Consider the following 17580-nt stretch of genomic DNA (forward strand, 5'->3'; position numbering starts at 1 on the left):
CCTTTGTCGTTCTTTTTCCTACCGCTAATATCGATCCTTTTTTTTTTCTGGCTTATTTCTCTATCCTTCATATATATATATATCAATATATCACAAAAAGTATCACCGGTATTCTTTACTTCTATTCCCTATCTCTTCTCGGACGTTCACGTTCATAAGCACAAGTGATCTTGTTAGTTTACCTCGCACCATTCGTTTTGACAAATTCCACCGCAGTTTTTTTGGTTTTATTTCAATTCGAATGTTTTATTGCATGCTTTGTATTTGTAGCTCCCGTTTTTGTTTGATTCATGTGCTGTTTTCGCTTTGCAATGCGTTTGCGCTGCTTAAAGATTTTCGAGATCTTCAATGTGCGCGCGTTACGACAACCCAACGTTCTCAACCATCCAACCATTATTTTCCTCTCCAGTCCTCACTATTTCCTCAAACCACTACACTCACACCCAATAATACACCCTCCCACAATTCATGCACAAATATGTTCAATCAAATAACCTGCCCCGACCTTACGTAGTTAGAACGTGCAAACATCGGGTTAGGGCAATTCACCGATTTTCTCTCCCGAAGGTTTACGGGAGAAGACCTTCTCGAGGAAAAGAAAATACGAGGGAAGAAGTATTCAACGTTTGGTCGGAAAACACGAAGGACGCGGGACAAGTTCTGGAATTGAAGATAGAGAAAGAAGAAAGATTACTTGAGGATTGTTGAAAGTTAAGATTATGGGATTTGAGAAGTTGAGGATGATGAATGGGTGTGCGTTGTCGTCGGTAGCGACAAGGACGACAACGACGACGATGATGACGAAGGTGGGCATGAGTATCAGCGCTCGATCGTTCTCATCAACACAATTACTTCGTGCCGCGAACAAACCCGTCCCACAATCCCCCTCCGAATCCAAACCCGCCCCCGCCCCCGCGGCCGCCACGAAAAGCAACCCCGCCTCTCCCTCGCCCTCGCCAAAGACGACGCTCCCTCCGCCGCGCCAGCAGCGCGCCGGCAGCGCGTTCGGCGAGTTCCTGGCCGCGTCGAAGAAGAACATCGATGCTGCGAACGAAAAGGCGAAATACTTGAAAGAGCACGGCGCGCAGTACCTCGTGCGGCCGATTGGGATGAACTCGCCGCCGCGGCCGGCTGATAATTCGGTGAAGGATAAGCGGACGTTTGCGCAGAAGAGGGCGGATTTTGTTAGTTATGAGAAGAATATTGAGAGACGGAAGGAGCTGTGAGTCGTTTTTTCTCTCTTTTTGTTGTGGAGTTGTGGAGTGGGGTGCTGATACGTTACGCGTACTTTAGCATCGGACAAATGGCAGAGTCATATTTCATCGACATGCACGACTACCGCAAAACGCAGGGCAAAGAATGGAAAGCCCCGCAGATGTTTTTCCGGGCCGACAAGGCTCTGTACATGCCGAATTTCCACGGCACCACGCTCGCCTCATCCGCGGAGAAAGACACGACGTCCGCTCTGAAAGGCAAGGTCTCGGTCGTCAAGCTGTACTCCCAGCTCTCGGGCGAACATCACGTCGACTCGTACTTTGGCAGTTCCGCGGAGGCGATTGCGGATGTGAGCGAGGAAAGCGGGTATCAGACCGTGGACATCACGGTGCCGGATAGAAAAGTGAATAAGTGGATCTCCAAGTTCTTTGCGTTCAGGACGAGACGCAAGCTGCCAAAATCCCGCCACGACCTCTTCTTTTACGCGCAGCCGCTGCCGGACCAGCTCAGTCATGCGATCGGACAGGTGAATAAGTATACGGGGTACGTCTACATCGTCGACGGCGATTGTAAGATTAGATGGGCGGCGTGCGCAAAGGCGATGGAGGAGGAGAAGGAGTCGTTCCGGAAGTGTCTGAAGGGAGTTGTGGCGGAGCACAAGGTGCGGTTGAGGAAAAGCTCGTCGAGTAGTCCTAAGGCTTGATTGAAGTCGTTATTGTAAATAGATCTCATTTTGCAGTATATAAACATATAAATTACCGGTAGGAACTGCTGGTTGACGCGAGCTAATTAATTTAGTAGACTGGTTTCTTGCTTCCGACCTGGTCTTTCAAACCTATTAAAATATGTTCATTGCTCGGGCAGCTTCATATATTCTCAAACAATGCTTGTGTCGGTCGAAAACAGACAAAAATGTGCAAAAATCGAGATATTCGAGTCGTCGAGCGGTGACTTTAATCCCAACCCCTGAATTTCTTATCCTAAAATACATTCCCACCTCGAAGATCCTCGACGATCACCATCCTCGGCCCGCCACAGCTCATCGTTTTTCAGCATTCAGCTCTGCAAACGTGATCATGGCGACTGATAGTGGGCTGAAAAGGTCGCCATCTGCTTCGGCTGCAAAGTGGATGTCTTATTTCTCGGACAAGGTTTCCGTTTCTGCGCTGTCGATCCCAGGGACTCATAACTCTTGTGCTCATTATGTTTCTCGTACGTCTCTTTTCTTTCTTATTCCAAAGCAAATCACGACGGTTTCTGTAATAAATACTAACACTTTATTGCGCATAAAGTGCCGTCGGTACGCTGCCAAAACGCACCACTAGTGCAGCAACTAGATCGCGGAATCCGCTTCCTCGACATCCGGCTATCGCGACCCTTTCTCCAATTCTGCTCGCTCGGCCAGTCTCGCCACGAGCTCGTCGTCGTACACTCTGCGTTCCCGGTCTGCGCCTACCGCGCGGTCACGTTCTCGAAAGTGCTCGGCAGGGTCTACGCTTTCCTTGACGCGAATCCGAGCGAGACGGTGATCATGTCGTTGAAGCACGAGGGACCGTTTTCAAAAGGCCGGGTCGAGCTCGCGGATATTCTCTGGAGCGGGTATATCAAGGGACACGAGCACCGGTGGTTTTTGGAGCCGCGGATGCCGTCGCTGGGGGAAGCGAGGGGGAAGATCATCTTGTTTCGCAGGTTCGAGTGTAGAGATGAGCAAGTTTCTCGATTCGGATTCCCCGCGACGGCGTGGAAATACAACACCCCAGGCGAGGACGTCACCGACGGCACAGTTCTATCAGTACAGGACTACTGCGAAGTCCTCTCTCCGTCCGGGATCGATGCCAAATCATCCTACGTCCGGCAACACATCACCCGCGCGTCGTCGTCAAACCTCGACACGCTCTTCCTGAACTTCACCACCGCGGCAAACTTCTGGAACCCGAATTGCTGGCCACGGTCGATCGCCACGGGCGTGATGTCGGATATCGGGAAGGCGCTGATGGACTCGAAGGGGAGATGCGGGGTTATGGTTATGGATTTCCCGGACGCGGATGGATGGAAGATCGTTAGACATATTATTGATCGGAATATGGATCTTTGCGAGCAGAAGAGGCGGTGATTGTAGCATTCTTTATTGCATTGTACTGCATAACTTACATGGTTGGAGTCTGGTTTAATATGTTTTATAGTCTTTCTGTATTATTCTCTGCAAATTGTATATATTACCAAAATATCGAAATACAACAGCAACAAAAACCCAACAGCTTATCAAATAGACAACATATCCAAACGCCTCAAAATATCTTATAATACAACACCCACATATACACAAAAATTTACATCACGGTCAACTCCTCTTTACAGACCCATTACTAAACCCTTTCGACCCGCCCGCGCCTCCCTTTGCGATCCGACTTCCCCCACTCTTTGGCTGGATCCCGCCAACCGACGAAGACGGCGGAAGACCGTCGGGAAGCATGCCTAGCACACTTGATTTCTGCTTTGTAGAGGTGGGCTTTTTCTGGATGAAGGAAGGGAGCACTTTAGATTTGCTGGAGATCATTGGAACTTTCTGCGACGGCGTCGTTGACGAGGTAGGTTTCGCAGCTGTCGTAGTAATCGTCTTCGTCGCTGCAACTGGCGCAGAAGAAGGTGCCGACGTCCCGATCTCCCCACCAACTGCTTTTTCAATCTGTTCGAGAATCCGCTTCGCGTCGCGATCACTCCGCTGCGCCTGCACTTTTGTCCGGTTGAGGTCGCGGATCATGCGGTCCATTGACGATTTGTGGCGGACCGAGGCTTCATGTTGGGACTTGCCGAGCTTGGTGTCGAGCACGAACTGTTGTGTAAGTTGAGTTAGTACTGTGTGTGGGTGTGTACGGAAGGAGGGGAGGGAGGGGGACGTACAGTCTTACAAGGCTTGCACCAGTATTTCGACATTGTAGCAGCACGCGGATCCTCAGACTAAAAGCAAGAAGCACACAATACAATAAGACAAACCTGTATCAGAACGCAGACTGACTGATAGCGTGTTGTCTTGTTTTGAGCACTGTGCTGTCAAAGATAAGCTGAGCGGTGTGGACGATGGATTTCGAGAAGAGAAAAAATAAACGTCATTGATGAACTTTAAAACTCATCGTCCCAACGACAATAAACTTGAGTACGTTTTTATTGCGTACAACCAAGATTGATATTGATCCAACATCCTCGCGGTATTTTATTCTATTCATTCAAGCCGCTGGATAGCTAGAGCTGAAGGATAACTAGAGGGGACTAACCAGCATGGACGACGCGGCATCTACTTCCAAACTCCCATCCTCATCAAAACACCACCACCACCACCACTCCCACCACCGACACCACCGCTCGTCCAAAGACACCGACCGGCACCACTCCTCGTCGCGAAGAGATGACGACAGCTCATCAAAGTCAACCTCACGATCTCATCGGAGCGGTGATCATCGACACCATCATCGTTCCTCAAGGCACAGAGAAGACGAGTCGAGCAGGTCTAAGAAACGGAGACAAACTGACAGCGAAGAGGATGACGACGATGATGAAGAAGAAGATGATATCGACGCGTCGAAAAGCAGGAAACACAAAAGACTCGCGGTAGAAGAAGACTCGAGCGACGAAGGCGAATGGGTCATCGACGACGCCTCGATCCCGCCACCACCACCTCAGCAACAATCTTCCAAACGAGAGTCGTGGATGATGGACGGCGCCGCCGCCGAGGAGGAAAATAGTGGGTCTGGGTTCGACTTTGGTTCGTTTGCGGGAGAGGCAGAGCGCAGTAAACGTGAGCCAAAGCGGACGGTGTTCAATCGACCGGCGAAGAAACCTACGGATCCATACTTTGTCCGCACGGCTGCGGACGAACTACAGGTTCCAGAGAAAAGCAGGTCGCCTTCGCCTGCGCCCTCGATCGAGCCTCATCCTCAGAGCCAGAGCCAAAGCCAGCCTGAGACCGCTGAAGATAATAATCCAATCGTGACCGAGACCACGCTGAACAAGATGAAAGCCGCGTACATGAAGGCCAAACTACGAAAAGCCGCAAACGCAGCCGATCTAGAGCAAGAATACAACGCCGCCCTCGAATCATTCAATCACCGCACCGGCCGCGGCAGCAGCAACACCGGAGGCAACCGCGTCGAAGTGCTCTCGATGATGGACACGCGCGGCGTGCTTTCGGCGCCGAGCAAACCCGAAGACGAGATGACGATCGCGGAGATGGTCGCGGAGGAAAAGCGGTCGCGCGGATTCGCCCCTGGCAGCAGCAGTAGCGAAGGCCGGAAGCTAGCTGACCGAATCGGGCACGACAAGCTGTTCAAAGACGACCTCGAGTACATGGACGAGAACGCGGAGAAGCTCGCGCGAAGGATAAGCAAGAAGCAGATTGATTTGAAAAACACGGCGATCGACGAGGTCCATAAGCTTAATCATATTCTTGATACTTGTCCGTTGTGCCATAAGGACTCTGCGCCGCCGATCGCGCCGGTGGTGGCGATGGGGACGAGGGTCTATTTGTCGCTGCCGACGATGCCGCAGCTTAGTCCTGGGGCGGCTAGTATCGTGCCCATCGCGCACCGTCGGTCTTCGCTAGAGTGCGATGATGATGAGTGGGATGAGATTAGAGTGAGTTGCCTCCTACTTTACATCCTATTACTGGTTTACACTTTTACTATATAGCAAGTACTAACATTCGCAGAACTTCATGAAATGCCTAGCCCGCATGTACCACTCGCAAAAACGAGGCGTGCTCTTCTACGAAAACGCCGCAAACATGAGCCGCCGCCGGCACGCCTCGATCGAAGCCGTCCCGATGCCTTACGAGCTTGCATCTACAGCCTCCGCGTACTTCCGCGAAGCGATCCTCTCGTCCGACGAAGAATGGAGTTCGCACCAAAAAATCATCAACACGCTCGAGCGCGCGACAAAAGGCGGACTCGGAAAACGCGCGTTCAGACAGAGTCTGGTGAAGGAGGCGCCGTATTTCCATGTCTGGTTCACGCTCGATGGCGGGTATGGGCATATCATCGAGGACGCGGATCGGTGGCCGACGGGGGATTTGTTTGCGAGGGAGGTTATTGGCGGGATGTTGGAGCTCGAGCCGGACGTGATTAAGCGGCAGTCGAGGTGGAAACGCGAGCCGGATCCGCGGATGAAGGGGTTTAGGCAGATGTGGGATAAGTTTGATTGGACGAAGCAGCTACAGGATCCGGAGGCGGAGACGAAGTTCTAAACCAAGTTTAAAAGGAAATGCAAGATTAGAAAGTAAAAGTTATATACAATGAGACAGACTTTTGCTGTTATTAGTTTCCATCCTCCAATCATGATATACAGACAAGAGACGAGTTCTGAACCACTCCAAAATAGCAACTTATATACACTTGCACAACTTTTCTTGATCGATAAAGAACATTATAGAGGGCTTAAGTCCAATCTCTAGTCTGGCCTCTGACCATCTCCAAAACCCTCCAGCCCGCGGTCTCGGGATCATCCATATCCTCCGGAATACGAGTCAAGACCATCGCGTATGTGCTCTGCTGGATATGGTCCTCGGTTCCGGCCGCGATCTCGTTCGTCTTTAGGTTTTTATAGATGTGGACTTCCTGCGCGCGGCAGCTGATGACCACGACGGGCACGTCCGACGGCGGCAGGATCTTTGCGCTCGCAATGTCGACGTTGCGGATGTCGATCACGCGGCTGGCAGAGTACAGACCAGCTTCTCTAAACTGCTTGGCCTGCGCGTGCCAGATATTGTACGGCGCCTCGGAAAGCCAGTGCTTGAGCGTGTCGTCGTCGGCGCGCACGTAGGCGTCAATCACCTCGGGCACGATATACTCGCGCACCTCGTTCAGGAACTCCTCCATCGAGAACGAGGGGTCCATGTCCTTGAACATGCGCGTCACCTGCGCGTGCTCGGTCTCGGCGAACAGGCCGCCGACGCGGGACGCGATGCCGTAGAAGGTCGACACGATCGGGTTCTCGGACTCTTCGATTTTCTCCTTGAGTTCGTCTATCGACCGACGGATGGATGATTGTGGTTTTTCCTCGTCCGGCTTCGCGGTCGGGTGAACAATGACGTTTGATCCGGCCCTGTAAAAAGATTGTCAGCAATGGTTGAATTTGTAGTAGAAGTAGAAATAGACAGACTCACTCCAAGTCCTCCTCGATAGGTTTACTAGACATGCCCATCCCACTCTCCAACCTCTCCTTCATCTTCTGCGCCGTCCGCTCCGCCCTCCGACGCCGACGCGCATCCCGCGCCTCGAACCCGCCGTACCGCCGACTACTCCCGTCGTCGATCACGCTCTTGACCTCCTTGTAGACTTTAGTCTCGCGGATCGGCGCGGTCGCTTTGTCGAGCTCCTCGGCGGTCGCGTTGACGGCCTCGCGCGTGGTCTTCACGATCGGGGATTCCCAGGCGGTCGAGGCGGCCGAGCCGACGACTTTGCCCGCGGCTTTGAAGGTTTCTGCGGTTTTTGAGGTTCCAGTCTAGAATGCTGTCAGCTGTCTGTCTCTAACTAAATAATACACTAAAGAAGAAGAAGAAACCAACCTTCGCTTTCTCGTAAGCGTCCTTGGCCTTTCTATAAGCCTCGCTCTCAGACATCCGCCCAGTCTCGTCCTGCAAAGCCTTGATGTTCTCCTGCAGCTCCTTTGACTTCCCCCATTCCTCCTTAAAAGTGTCGACAAAGACCTGGTAAGGCGACTTGCGGTTCTGGTTTCCGCCGTCGTCGGCGCGGGAAGTGCGCGTGGTGTGGAACGCGCGAGCGGATGCTGGTGTGGGTGTGGGTGTGCGTGTGGAGGTGGTGGAGGGGGTGGTAGATGAGCGGAGGGCGGCGCGGACGAGCGAGGTGTCGGATCGGAGGAGGGTGGTGTATGACGATGAAGAGGTCGATGTGTTGTAGAGAACAGAGATCGACGAGGCCGGCCGCCGGGCGATATGGCGAGCTAGCAGCATGGTGAGATCAGGTAGATGGCGAAGACGTAGATAGAAGCAGTAGTGTTGCTGTAGTATATCCCAAATCCTCAAAGAAACCCAAACAAGGACGATATTCAATCTTCTTCCTTCTTCTTATTCACCTCTTCTCTTGCTGTCTCTTGCTGCCTCTCTGCTTCAGTGCAAACACACAAAACAGTTCAGAAAGAAGAAAAAGGCGGGCGAGGAACGACTTCGAAGAACCAAAAAAATTTAAAAAAACTTTGTGCGCCTTTTTTCTCTTCTCTGCGGGAGAGACCGGGATGGTGAGGTAAGCGATTATGTAATGTGATTATGTAAGTGCTTTGCTGTGATGTGCTACCCGGCCTGCGCGTGGAGGGCTCATCTCGTTGATGATCCAGGACGCGGAGTGCGTTGAGTAGCAGACAGCAGCAGCAGAGAGAATTCAGAGATGATAGGTGAGAAAGAGATGACGCCGACGGTACGACTGAGGCTACGCGAGGAGGTGCGATCTACGCGGACGAGAAGTTTGACGCAGCGGAGTACGCCTGCGCGGACGTTGCGCGGGAGAAAAGGGAGGAGGGATGATAGCGAGAGCAGCGAGGCAGCAGAAGAGGAAGAAGAAGAGGAGGAGGAGGAGGAGGAGGGGAGTAGTGGGAGTGAGAGCGAGGTGAGTGAGAAGAAAAGACGGCGGGGGAGTATTATGAAGCGGGCAAGGACGCGGTCGCCGAGTAATGGGGGGTATATGCGGGTCCCTGTGGTGGATGATAAGCCACGCGAGGAACGTCCGTATGTCGAGTTCCATCCTTCTCTGGCGGTTGATGCGGAACTCCCACTTCTTGACGCGGACGAGGTCGATAAGCCTAAGCCCGCGTCGAGCAGTACAGGGACTTCAAGCCGCCGACGACAGAGAGGAAGCAGCCAGCCTGCGGGGCTGAACAAGCCAAAGTTCAGGGTGGTGAGCAGGTCGGGGCAGGGGATCGCGGGGGCGGCGGAGGAGTTGCCGCTGAGTAGCAATGCGGCGGGGAGGGAGCAGAGGTTTGTGATGCCGCGGGAGTATATCCGGGAGGAGAAGATTGGGCTGGAGCCGGATGATGGGAATGCGGTTGAGTATGATATGAACGAGCAGGGTGAGTATTTGATGATGAGAAGATGTGTTATGATGAGAGGAGGAGGAGAGGAGGCTAACTGTTGAGTAGATGATCAATTTTTGACGATTCTGAATGAGGAGAGGAGGAAGAGGTATTCTGCGACCCCGATCACGCGGTTGATATTTGAGGTGGTGATGACGATGCTGGAGAAGGAATGGTTTGCGCTGCTGCGGCATATTCCAAAGGGAAAGACGACGCAGGCAATAACTAGTGCAGCTGCTACTGTGACTAATGATGGAGCACGAGGGGGATCTATAGTTGCAGCAACAAGCGCAAGGGTAGAGGAAGAGAACGACGACTCTAAATGTGCGTTATGCGACGACGGCGAGTGCGAGAACAGCAACGCGATTGTGTTTTGCGACGGATGCAATGTGGCCGTGCACCAGGACTGCTACGGGGTGCCGTTCATCCCCGAAGGCCAGTGGCTTTGCAGACGGTGCTTGAGTGGTGGACCAAGGCGCGATGTGTCGTGCATTTTCTGTCCAAACAAAACCGGCGCGTTCAAGCAGACCGATCGGGGCCATTGGGCGCATCTGCTATGTGCGCTGTGGATCCCGGAGGTGAGCGTGGGCAATCTGGTGTACATGGAGCCGGTGGAAGGGGTTGAGCGGGTGCCGCGGCAGCGATGGAAGCTGGTGTGCTATATCTGCAAGCAAAAGACGGGCGCGTGCATCCAGTGCATGAGCAAGACGTGCTACATGGCCTTCCACGTTACGTGCGCGCGGCGGGCGGGGCTGCAGCTGAGGATGCGCGCGACGCAGGCGGTGGCGGCGTGTTTTGAGAATTACGACCTGCTGGAGGCGTTTTGCGAGCGGCATTGCACGGAGGAGTATAAGCGGGAGCACGATCTGAAGACGAGTGTGCGGCGCGCGCAGGAGCATTACAGCATGCTTTTGGGGAGTAATCGGGAGTACGCGGACGCGCAGACGAGCGCGCTCAGGAACGCGGGGGGAGGGGGAGGGGTGGAGACGAGGCCGCGGATTATGCTTAATTTGACGAGTCTGGGCGCGGCGGCAGAAAGCACAAGTACAGGGGTGGACGAGGACGGAGAGGGAGGGACAGGCGAGGAGGTGGTGAAGGTTGTGTGGAAGACGAATACGGGTGCGCCGGTTGTGCCGCATGCGATATACCGGAAGATATGCGAGCGGATGAGCCGGTACGGGATCCGGAAGAGGAAGGAGTTTGTGGCTGAGATGTGCCGGTACTGGACGCTGAAGAAGGAGGTTGGGCGGGGAGCGGCGCTGTTGAAGCGCCTGCAGGTCGCGATGGAGGTGAGTGAGATGTGTTGAAAAGGGAGGAGGAGAGGATGGTGATGCTAACAAGAAGTAGGCACTTCCGGACCGAGAGTTCACACGAGAACAAGAAGAGAAGAAGGTTGAGTTTGCGCGGTATCTACGAGCGGACCTAGGACGACTACTAGATCTAGCAGAGAAGGTAGTCGAGCGCGAGGAGCGGGTGCTCGAGCTGGCGGAGACGGAGGCGGCGAGCATCGGGCGGGTTGTGAGCGGCGGTCGTTAAAGGAATTGAATTTCGCTTCAGGAAAAATAAATTAAAAGGCAGCGGCAGTGGCTGGTGGCGCCGCATGAGGCCGTGGCGGGGTGTGGCTTGGCACGGCACAAGGGCTCGAGAGCTGGTGAGGTGAGGTGTTGAGAAGAGGAGTGATGGTGGTATGGTGAAGGAATGATAATGAGAAGTATAGAGATAATGCGATTGACTACACTGTATCAATACAATACACACAAAAGCAGACCGAGCAGAGAAGGGAAGGGAAGGAAGGGGGAGAGGAAGAGAAGAGACCGCCGCACGGCTCCGAGAGGACGGAGGATTTCGCGGGCTTAGAACACGGCACCGCGCCCTTCGCGATGGATGTAGAGTAGAGCACACAAGGAGGAGTAGATATGATGATGAGTAGAATCAATTGATGTAGTAGTTGATGTAGTAATTGATATAACAGAATATATATAGAACACAGAACACAGAATAGATACAGAATACACCAAACACAATACACTTCCGTCATCCACCTCTTCTTCCGCTCTTCTTCTTCTCGACGAACGGCATCCGCGCCGCGCGCCATCCGGAAAAATTCCATCTTTAAACCTAAACTTTGCTGGCCTCCGTGCCTGCTATTTACTGCCTCTCCTTCTTCTTTTCTTTTTGTTATAAGCATTGTGATTGCACCGCATGTTCTGTGTTGTGTTGTGCTGTGTGTTGTGTGTGTGTTGATGTCAGTGTTGTGTGTTGATGTGAGTGTGCTGCTGTGACAGTGTTGCTGCGTAGGCGCTCTGTGGTCTACTCTTCTCTATTCGACAATCCTATATCTTATTCGTTATCTTGGTCTATTACTGTAGTCACTAGTTATCAGTTCTATCTTATATCCTGTCTGTAGTCTAGTCAATAGTCAATAGTCTATAGTCTATTGTAGTAGTAGTGAATCGTAGTAACCCATCTCATCTCACTAATGACCTCATCAAGATACCCGAAACCATCCCGATCCAGCTCCAGGTCCAGCACCACCTCTGCCCGGCTATCCATCCTCTCTCTTCTCACGCTTTGGTCACCGCGTATCTGCCGAGTCCGTTTTGACTCACCTGCGCTGCTTTCTTCGTTTTCGTTTGCTGCTCAACTGCTGCTCTACGTCTGTACTTTCTGCTTCTGCTGTGTTGTGCTGTGTTGTGCTTCACTGTTTTTTATTCTGCTTTCTTATGGTCAACTGTGATATATTCTATTCTACTGCTCATTTCTACTCTACTCTACTCTACTCTGCTACTCTACAACACAAAAAGATTCATCATCATCATCCCTCGACTTCACTCATCACTGCGCTCGCACCGCCTCACCAGCCACAGGTACCCTGTCTCGTACCGCAGTTGAGCCTCACCCCAACTCGCTTCTCCACAGCCCATCCTCCTACTTAACCCGCCTACCACCCTTCCCCACTCACTCCTCCATTTCTCCATGCTGCTCTCTTCTTCTTTCTCTACTCCTTCGTTCTTCTTTCTCATTCACTCTTTATCTTCCTCTCTCTCCATCCACTCGTTCTTCAATTGAATTGACCTCCGGTCCTTCCTCTCCTCCCACCGTATGCTAGCCCCTCCCCCTCCCCCTCCTCAGCCCTCACTCACACCTCCCCCCAGCCCATGATGTCTCCGCAGCATCCTCCGACGTCCTACCCATCCTCGTCGGCTGCTGACTACTTCCAACACTCCGTCTCCGCCCTGGACTACACAGGCTACGACGTCCACCACCCCACCCAACCAATATCCCAGCCTTCCTTCTACGACTACTCCTCCTCCTCCTCCTCCTCCTCCGCCTCTGCCGCGCAAGACCAAGCATACTCCGTCGCACCAACCTACTCCTCCTCCATCGCCGTCGCCCCGCTCTCCTACCCGCGCCAGCTTCTGCAAAGCCCGCGCCCGCTCCTCCAGCAGATCCTGCACCACGCCAGCTCGGCCGCGCAGAAGCCGCTGGTTTCGCAGGTCTCCTCCCCGCTCCCGCCTACCTCCAACCCAACTCCTACACCACAACAAGCAAACACCGCGCCTTCCACCCCTCCCACTCTCTACGCAGACTCTTCTCTTTCTCAACCACAGCAGCAGCAGCAGCAGCAGCAATTCTACCTCAGCTCGGCTGCCACTTTCCAGTACCGCTCTCCCTCACCCCCCGTCTCTGTCGCAACATCCGCAAGCCCTCATCTATCTGACGATGGCTCCGTCGAGATCATGCTTCATCAAAAGCAGCAGCAACAACAACAGCAGCAGCAGCAGCAGATTTCTACTCAATTCCACGGATTCACGCCCATCCAGATATACGAGCAGCCCATCTCGCCGCTGACTGAAATCTCCTCACAAGTCGTCCCTGCTGTTCGCGGTCTCAGCTTCTCACAGTCCCAGCCAGAGGCTCAACCTTCTCCTCCCCAGACTACACAGAAACAACAGCAGCAACAACAACAACAGCAGCAGCAGCAGCAGCAGCAGCAGTTCTACCAAATGTACGTACAGCCGCCGCAGCAGCTCGAACAGCTCTACATGCCCGAAGTACAGTACATCCCTCCCCCTCCCCCCACCGGCATCTACGTCCGCCGCGCGCACTCCGACGTCACCGACCTATCCTCAACCTCAACCAAACGCACCCAGGAAGAAAGCAACCTAACCGACCCCCCCTCCACCACCACCACCACCCCCTCCTCCTCCACCACAGCCCCCCACAAACGCATCGCCGGCAGACACTCCGTGCCGAGCCCGCAAACCCGCGACGGCAAGCGCGAGTGCATGGTGTGCAAGAAACGGTTCAAGAAGCTCGAAGACCATCTCTGGACCCACTCGCCCGAGCCGAAACCCCACAAATGCCGCGCAGGCTACACGCTCGGCCGTCCGACGTGCCAGTACGTCAACATGGGCTTCGCGCGCGTCGCGGACCGCAATCGCCACGAACTCAAGCACTACGACGGCCGCTTCGTGTGTCCTTTTGGCGCGGCGAACTGCCGCGTCGGCAGCGAGCGGTTCGGCAGACTTGATACGTTCAAACGCCATCTGCGCATCGTGCACGGCGTGCAGACCGCCTCGTCTTCAGCTACAGACACCACCGCTGCCGCCGCAGCACAGGAAGAAGACGACCTGAACTCGCGCGCGCCAGCCGGTCCAGGCCGTCCTCGTCGTCGCTCACGGGGTGTCAAGAACACGGCCTCGTACGAGAAACTCGAGTGCAGCAATTGCAGCAAGCATTACTACGGCGTCGACGCGTTCTTTGCGCATCTCAACGAGTGCACTTACGCGCTCATGCATCCGAACGAGGCAGATGTTGATAGCGCGGGGGTTCTCGGGCATGAGTCGGAGTGATGAAGAGCTTGGATAATAGACTTATACTGCGACGAAAAACATGTGTGTTCTGGATTACTTTTTTTGTTTTTGGCGTCGGCTTTTGCTTGTATTTTTGCTATTCTTCTAATTATAATCTAATCCCTGCATCATTCTCTCTCTCTTCTTGTAGTAATTGTCAGAAAGAACAAGAACAAGTTCACAAGTCTGCTGCTCACTAACCCCTTACATAACCAAGAAAAAGCAACGACTCCACACGGCTCTGTCTCCCACAGACGTAGTACACACGGTGGTACACTCGCGCCCCATCGAATGCACAAGCCACCGTCAGGCAGGCAGGTCTCGGGCAGGTCGTCGGGGATTGCACCACAGACAGCAGCACAGCAGCCAATCGCTGCGAACGATGTCTGCACTCGGCTCGGCTCGCTCTCGGGTGGTCTATGCGTGTGCTCGCGCTTAGCTGAGCTGAGCTACGCCGTTGGATCTATTAGTCTCAGTCTGAATTGACGAGAAGGAGAGGTGATGGATTGCGAAAGGGGCCGCACGGCAGCGGCGGACTGCTTGCTTTTTCCTTTCCTTTCCGGTCGCTTTTGCTTTTGCGGTAGACTAGCAGACCAAGGCGTTCCTGACGGCCGGCTCGGGAAATTCAGTCTTCCGAGCAGACTATCAACATATCCAAGCGCGCGCGCGCGAGAACCATCGACGACGACAACTATAGTAGTAGAAGCAGGCAACACCTCGGCCGTGCCGATCGATCCTATACGATCTTGTATAGCACTCGCTCACTCATTCCTCAGCCCATCGTCACTGATGATCTTCTGCGTGATTGAGATCGATGCAGCCGCGCCGTGCGGTATCCGAGTGAATTCCAACAATGTCCTGCGCTCTCGTCTCTATCTTCGGATAAACAATCAAGCATCATTCCTCCTCACCTGCGCTGCTCTCCATCTAACTCCTCCGCACACAGGCACATGTGCAGGGTCCGTTACTATATAAAAGTCTATAACTCTCAGCACACCTCCCTCAAAAGCCAGTTCGAGCCCTCTTCCACTTCCGGCGTCTGTTCACCTTACATAACAACTTACTCATACACCACCAGACCCTCAATAAAATAACAATCATGTGACGACAACTTCTGCTGACAAAGTACTTGGAGACACGTAGACGGACAGACTTCCGACTCGACCAGCTGCTCTTCTTCGCAATTCATCAGTCTGTCGCGTTCTCAAGACATAAGATGCGTCTAGCGGTTTATGGTGCTGTACGTAGTCTTCCCTGTTGCGTCCTGAGGTTGAGTCTTGAGGTTGAGTCTCGAGGAATTGGCGTGTGGTGGTGGTATCTGGATATCAATCTGATCTCCCCGGATATAACCACATCGCAAACAAGCAGAGCGGATTGCTAACTACTATCTTTCGTATGCAGACCAGCACGGTTCTCGCGATCGGAATCGTGCTGTCGGCGTTCCAGCAGCGCCCTAATTTCTACTCCGCGTGCGTCTACCTCGCGCAGAGCAACGCATGTCTAATGGTACTTATCTCTCTTCATGTATATCCCCCATCAGGCGATCTAACCACATCTCCCAGATCCTCGCAAACATGGGCGTCTTTGTCGCAGTCTTAATTGGCCGGATTTTACAAACGATTTTGTTTGGCAGGCTACGCGTGATCGAGGTCGAGCATCTGTATGAGAAAACCTGGTATGCCGTCACCGAGACGTGTCTGGCGATGACGATCTTCAGAGACGACTTTGACGCGCTGTTTCTGTTTATGTTTGTCACGTTGCTGTTTCTTAAGATTTTTCACTGGCTTGTTGCTGATCGTGTTGAATACGTATGTCCCTCCCTCTCTCTCTTGTGCTCTTGACTCAAAGCAATCACTAACAGCCGGCGCAGATGGAACAAGTAACCCCCTCCTCCCCAATCCTCTTCCACCTCCGCGTCTCAATCACGCTCTTCCTGCTCAAAGTCGTCGACTTCAAACTCATCTGCTACGCGCTCGACGACATCTCCTCCCGCGGGCCAAACATGATGGTCATGTTTGCGTTCGAATTCGCAATCCTCTCTACCTCCGCCATGGCTACCACCGGCCGGTACATTCTCTCGCTGATCGAGCTGCGGATCGTGTCGAAGGCCGCCGCCGCTGCTGCCGCTGCTGCTGCCGCTGCTGCTGCGAGTCACGCCGCGCCCGAAGACGAGGACGAGGACGACGAATTCGGGTTTGAGATTGAAGAAGGCGAAGTCGACGGCTGGGAACGCAAGGGCGAGTTCATGTTCTACCTCGACCTGCTAACCGACCTCGTCAAACTCTTCATCTACCTCCCGTTCTTCATCCTCGTCGTGACCGTCTACGGCCTCCCCTTGCACATCGTCCGCGACCTCTACCTGACCACGCGCTCGTTCGTCGGCCGGATCCGCGACTTTATGCGCTACAGACAGGCTACCTCGCAGATGAACAACCGGTACCCGGACGCTACGGCTGAAGACGTCGAGCGCGAAACTACATGCATCATCTGTCGCGAGGAAATGGTCGTCGTCGCTGACCCGCCTTCGTCTCCGACCGATACCAGCAGCAGCAACACTGCCCACCGCAGACGCAGAGTCCAGCATGAGCGCATGCGGCCGAAGAAATTACCCTGCGGACATGTCCTCCACTTTGGATGTCTGCGAAGCTGGCTTGAACGTCAGCAACGGTGTCCAACATGCCGTCGTCCCGTGCTCGACTCTGCAACTCCCACCCCAGCAGCAGCCGCTCCACAACCGCAGCAACCGCAGCAACCGCAGCAGCAACAGCAACAGCAGCAGCAAGCAGATGCGCAACAAGTCCCAGCGGTCCCGCCCTACGACCTACGTGACCTCTTCCCCCCACAAGCCGGCACAATCCCCCTCCCATCTCGCACCCCACCCACCCCCTACGACCCCCAAAACGCCCATTCCCCCCTCAACCCCCCACCACCACCACCACCCCCTCACCCACCCCCGCCGCCGCGATCGCCCTCCCAGAGACCTTCGTCCTCCCCCAAGGCTGGGCGTTACTCCCGATGCGGCAGTACCGCAACGGCCTGCAGCAGCTGCAGATCAGGGATAACGTCTGGATCACGCTGTCGACGCTGCAGTACGTGATTCCGCTCGGGAACGGCGTGCTCGGGGTGCCGCCTGTGGATCCGCTTGCGAGTTTTGGGGTGCCGGTGACGACTGTCGTTGATTCTTCTTCTTCTGAGTCTTCTTCTTCTTCTGAGTCTGAGTCGGCGTTATCGAATCAGACAGAGACACAACCACCCACCACATCCAGCTCCACCGATCCCGCGCCTCCTCCTCCGCCCACCAAAATCCCCACGCAGACCACCCATCAACCAACACTTGAAGACGCACCCGAAGAAGAAGAGGAGGACGCCGCTACCACGTCGACTGCTGCTCAGTAACCCCCCCCCTCTCTCTCTTTCTCGTCTCTTGTATTTTGTT

At 54.0% G+C, this 17580-nt stretch overlaps 9 protein-coding genes across 9 annotated transcripts; 7 read left to right on the forward strand and 2 right to left on the reverse strand.

Moving 5' to 3' along the window:
* Positions 1–137: 137 nt before the first annotated feature.
* On the forward strand, positions 138–617 carry BZA70DRAFT_55331 (uncharacterized protein). Its single transcript, XM_064915205.1, has one exon. The coding sequence runs from the start codon at positions 242–244 to the stop codon at positions 512–514; it is 273 nt and encodes a 90-aa protein (XP_064771610.1). The 5' UTR covers positions 138–241; the 3' UTR covers positions 515–617.
* A 177-nt stretch (positions 618–794) lies between these two features.
* On the forward strand, positions 795–1918 carry BZA70DRAFT_287878 (ATP10 protein-domain-containing protein; the record flags this gene model as incomplete). Its single annotated transcript, XM_064913993.1, has 2 exons — positions 795–1222; positions 1294–1918. The coding sequence occupies 2 exons, from the start codon at positions 795–797 to the stop codon at positions 1916–1918; spliced, it is 1053 nt and encodes a 350-aa protein (XP_064771611.1).
* A 289-nt stretch (positions 1919–2207) lies between these two features.
* On the forward strand, positions 2208–3450 carry BZA70DRAFT_245383 (PLC-like phosphodiesterase). The gene is made up of 2 exons (XM_064910623.1): positions 2208–2427; positions 2508–3450. The coding sequence occupies exons 1-2, from the start codon at positions 2292–2294 to the stop codon at positions 3326–3328; spliced, it is 957 nt and encodes a 318-aa protein (XP_064771612.1). The 5' UTR covers positions 2208–2291; the 3' UTR covers positions 3329–3450.
* BZA70DRAFT_274113 (uncharacterized protein) lies at positions 3451–4321 on the reverse strand. Its single transcript, XM_064911933.1, has 2 exons — positions 4117–4321; positions 3451–4048 (listed from the first exon to the last, which is right to left on the reverse strand). The coding sequence occupies exons 1-2, from the start codon at positions 4147–4149 to the stop codon at positions 3557–3559; spliced, it is 525 nt and encodes a 174-aa protein (XP_064771613.1). The 5' UTR covers positions 4150–4321; the 3' UTR covers positions 3451–3556.
* A 602-nt stretch (positions 4322–4923) lies between these two features.
* BZA70DRAFT_234230 (CwfJ C-terminus 1-domain-containing protein-like protein) lies at positions 4924–6451 on the forward strand (the record flags this gene model as incomplete). The annotated part of the gene is made up of 2 exons (XM_064910288.1): positions 4924–5844; positions 5918–6451. The coding sequence occupies 2 exons, from the start codon at positions 4924–4926 to the stop codon at positions 6449–6451; spliced, it is 1455 nt and encodes a 484-aa protein (XP_064771614.1).
* A 53-nt stretch (positions 6452–6504) lies between these two features.
* BZA70DRAFT_274117 (uncharacterized protein) lies at positions 6505–8391 on the reverse strand. The gene is made up of 3 exons (XM_064911934.1): positions 7772–8391; positions 7370–7707; positions 6505–7308 (listed from the first exon to the last, which is right to left on the reverse strand). Exons 1-3 carry the CDS (start codon positions 8174–8176, stop codon positions 6642–6644), a joined length of 1410 nt encoding a protein of 469 aa, XP_064771615.1. The 5' UTR covers positions 8177–8391; the 3' UTR covers positions 6505–6641.
* Positions 8392–8422: 31 nt separating this feature from the next.
* BZA70DRAFT_274119 (PHD-zinc-finger like domain-containing protein) lies at positions 8423–11054 on the forward strand. Its single transcript, XM_064911935.1, has 3 exons — positions 8423–9285; positions 9355–10577; positions 10636–11054. The coding sequence occupies exons 1-3, from the start codon at positions 8607–8609 to the stop codon at positions 10822–10824; spliced, it is 2091 nt and encodes a 696-aa protein (XP_064771616.1). The 5' UTR covers positions 8423–8606; the 3' UTR covers positions 10825–11054.
* A 2206-nt stretch (positions 11055–13260) lies between these two features.
* BZA70DRAFT_274124 (uncharacterized protein) lies at positions 13261–14233 on the forward strand. Its single transcript, XM_064911936.1, has one exon. It carries the CDS (start codon positions 13296–13298, stop codon positions 14142–14144), a length of 849 nt encoding a protein of 282 aa, XP_064771617.1. The 5' UTR covers positions 13261–13295; the 3' UTR covers positions 14145–14233.
* Positions 14234–15329: 1096 nt separating this feature from the next.
* On the forward strand, positions 15330–17508 carry BZA70DRAFT_55476 (uncharacterized protein). Its single transcript, XM_064915206.1, has 3 exons — positions 15330–15650; positions 15707–15952; positions 16015–17508. Exons 1-3 carry the CDS (start codon positions 15540–15542, stop codon positions 17239–17241), a joined length of 1584 nt encoding a protein of 527 aa, XP_064771618.1. The 5' UTR covers positions 15330–15539; the 3' UTR covers positions 17242–17508.
* The last annotated feature ends 72 nt before the right edge of the window (positions 17509–17580 follow it).

Source organism: Myxozyma melibiosi (genome assembly GCF_037950935.1).
Source record: "Myxozyma melibiosi strain Phaff 52-87 chromosome Unknown BZA70scaffold_1, whole genome shotgun sequence".
NCBI lineage: Eukaryota > Fungi > Ascomycota > Lipomycetes > Lipomycetales > Lipomycetaceae > Myxozyma > Myxozyma melibiosi.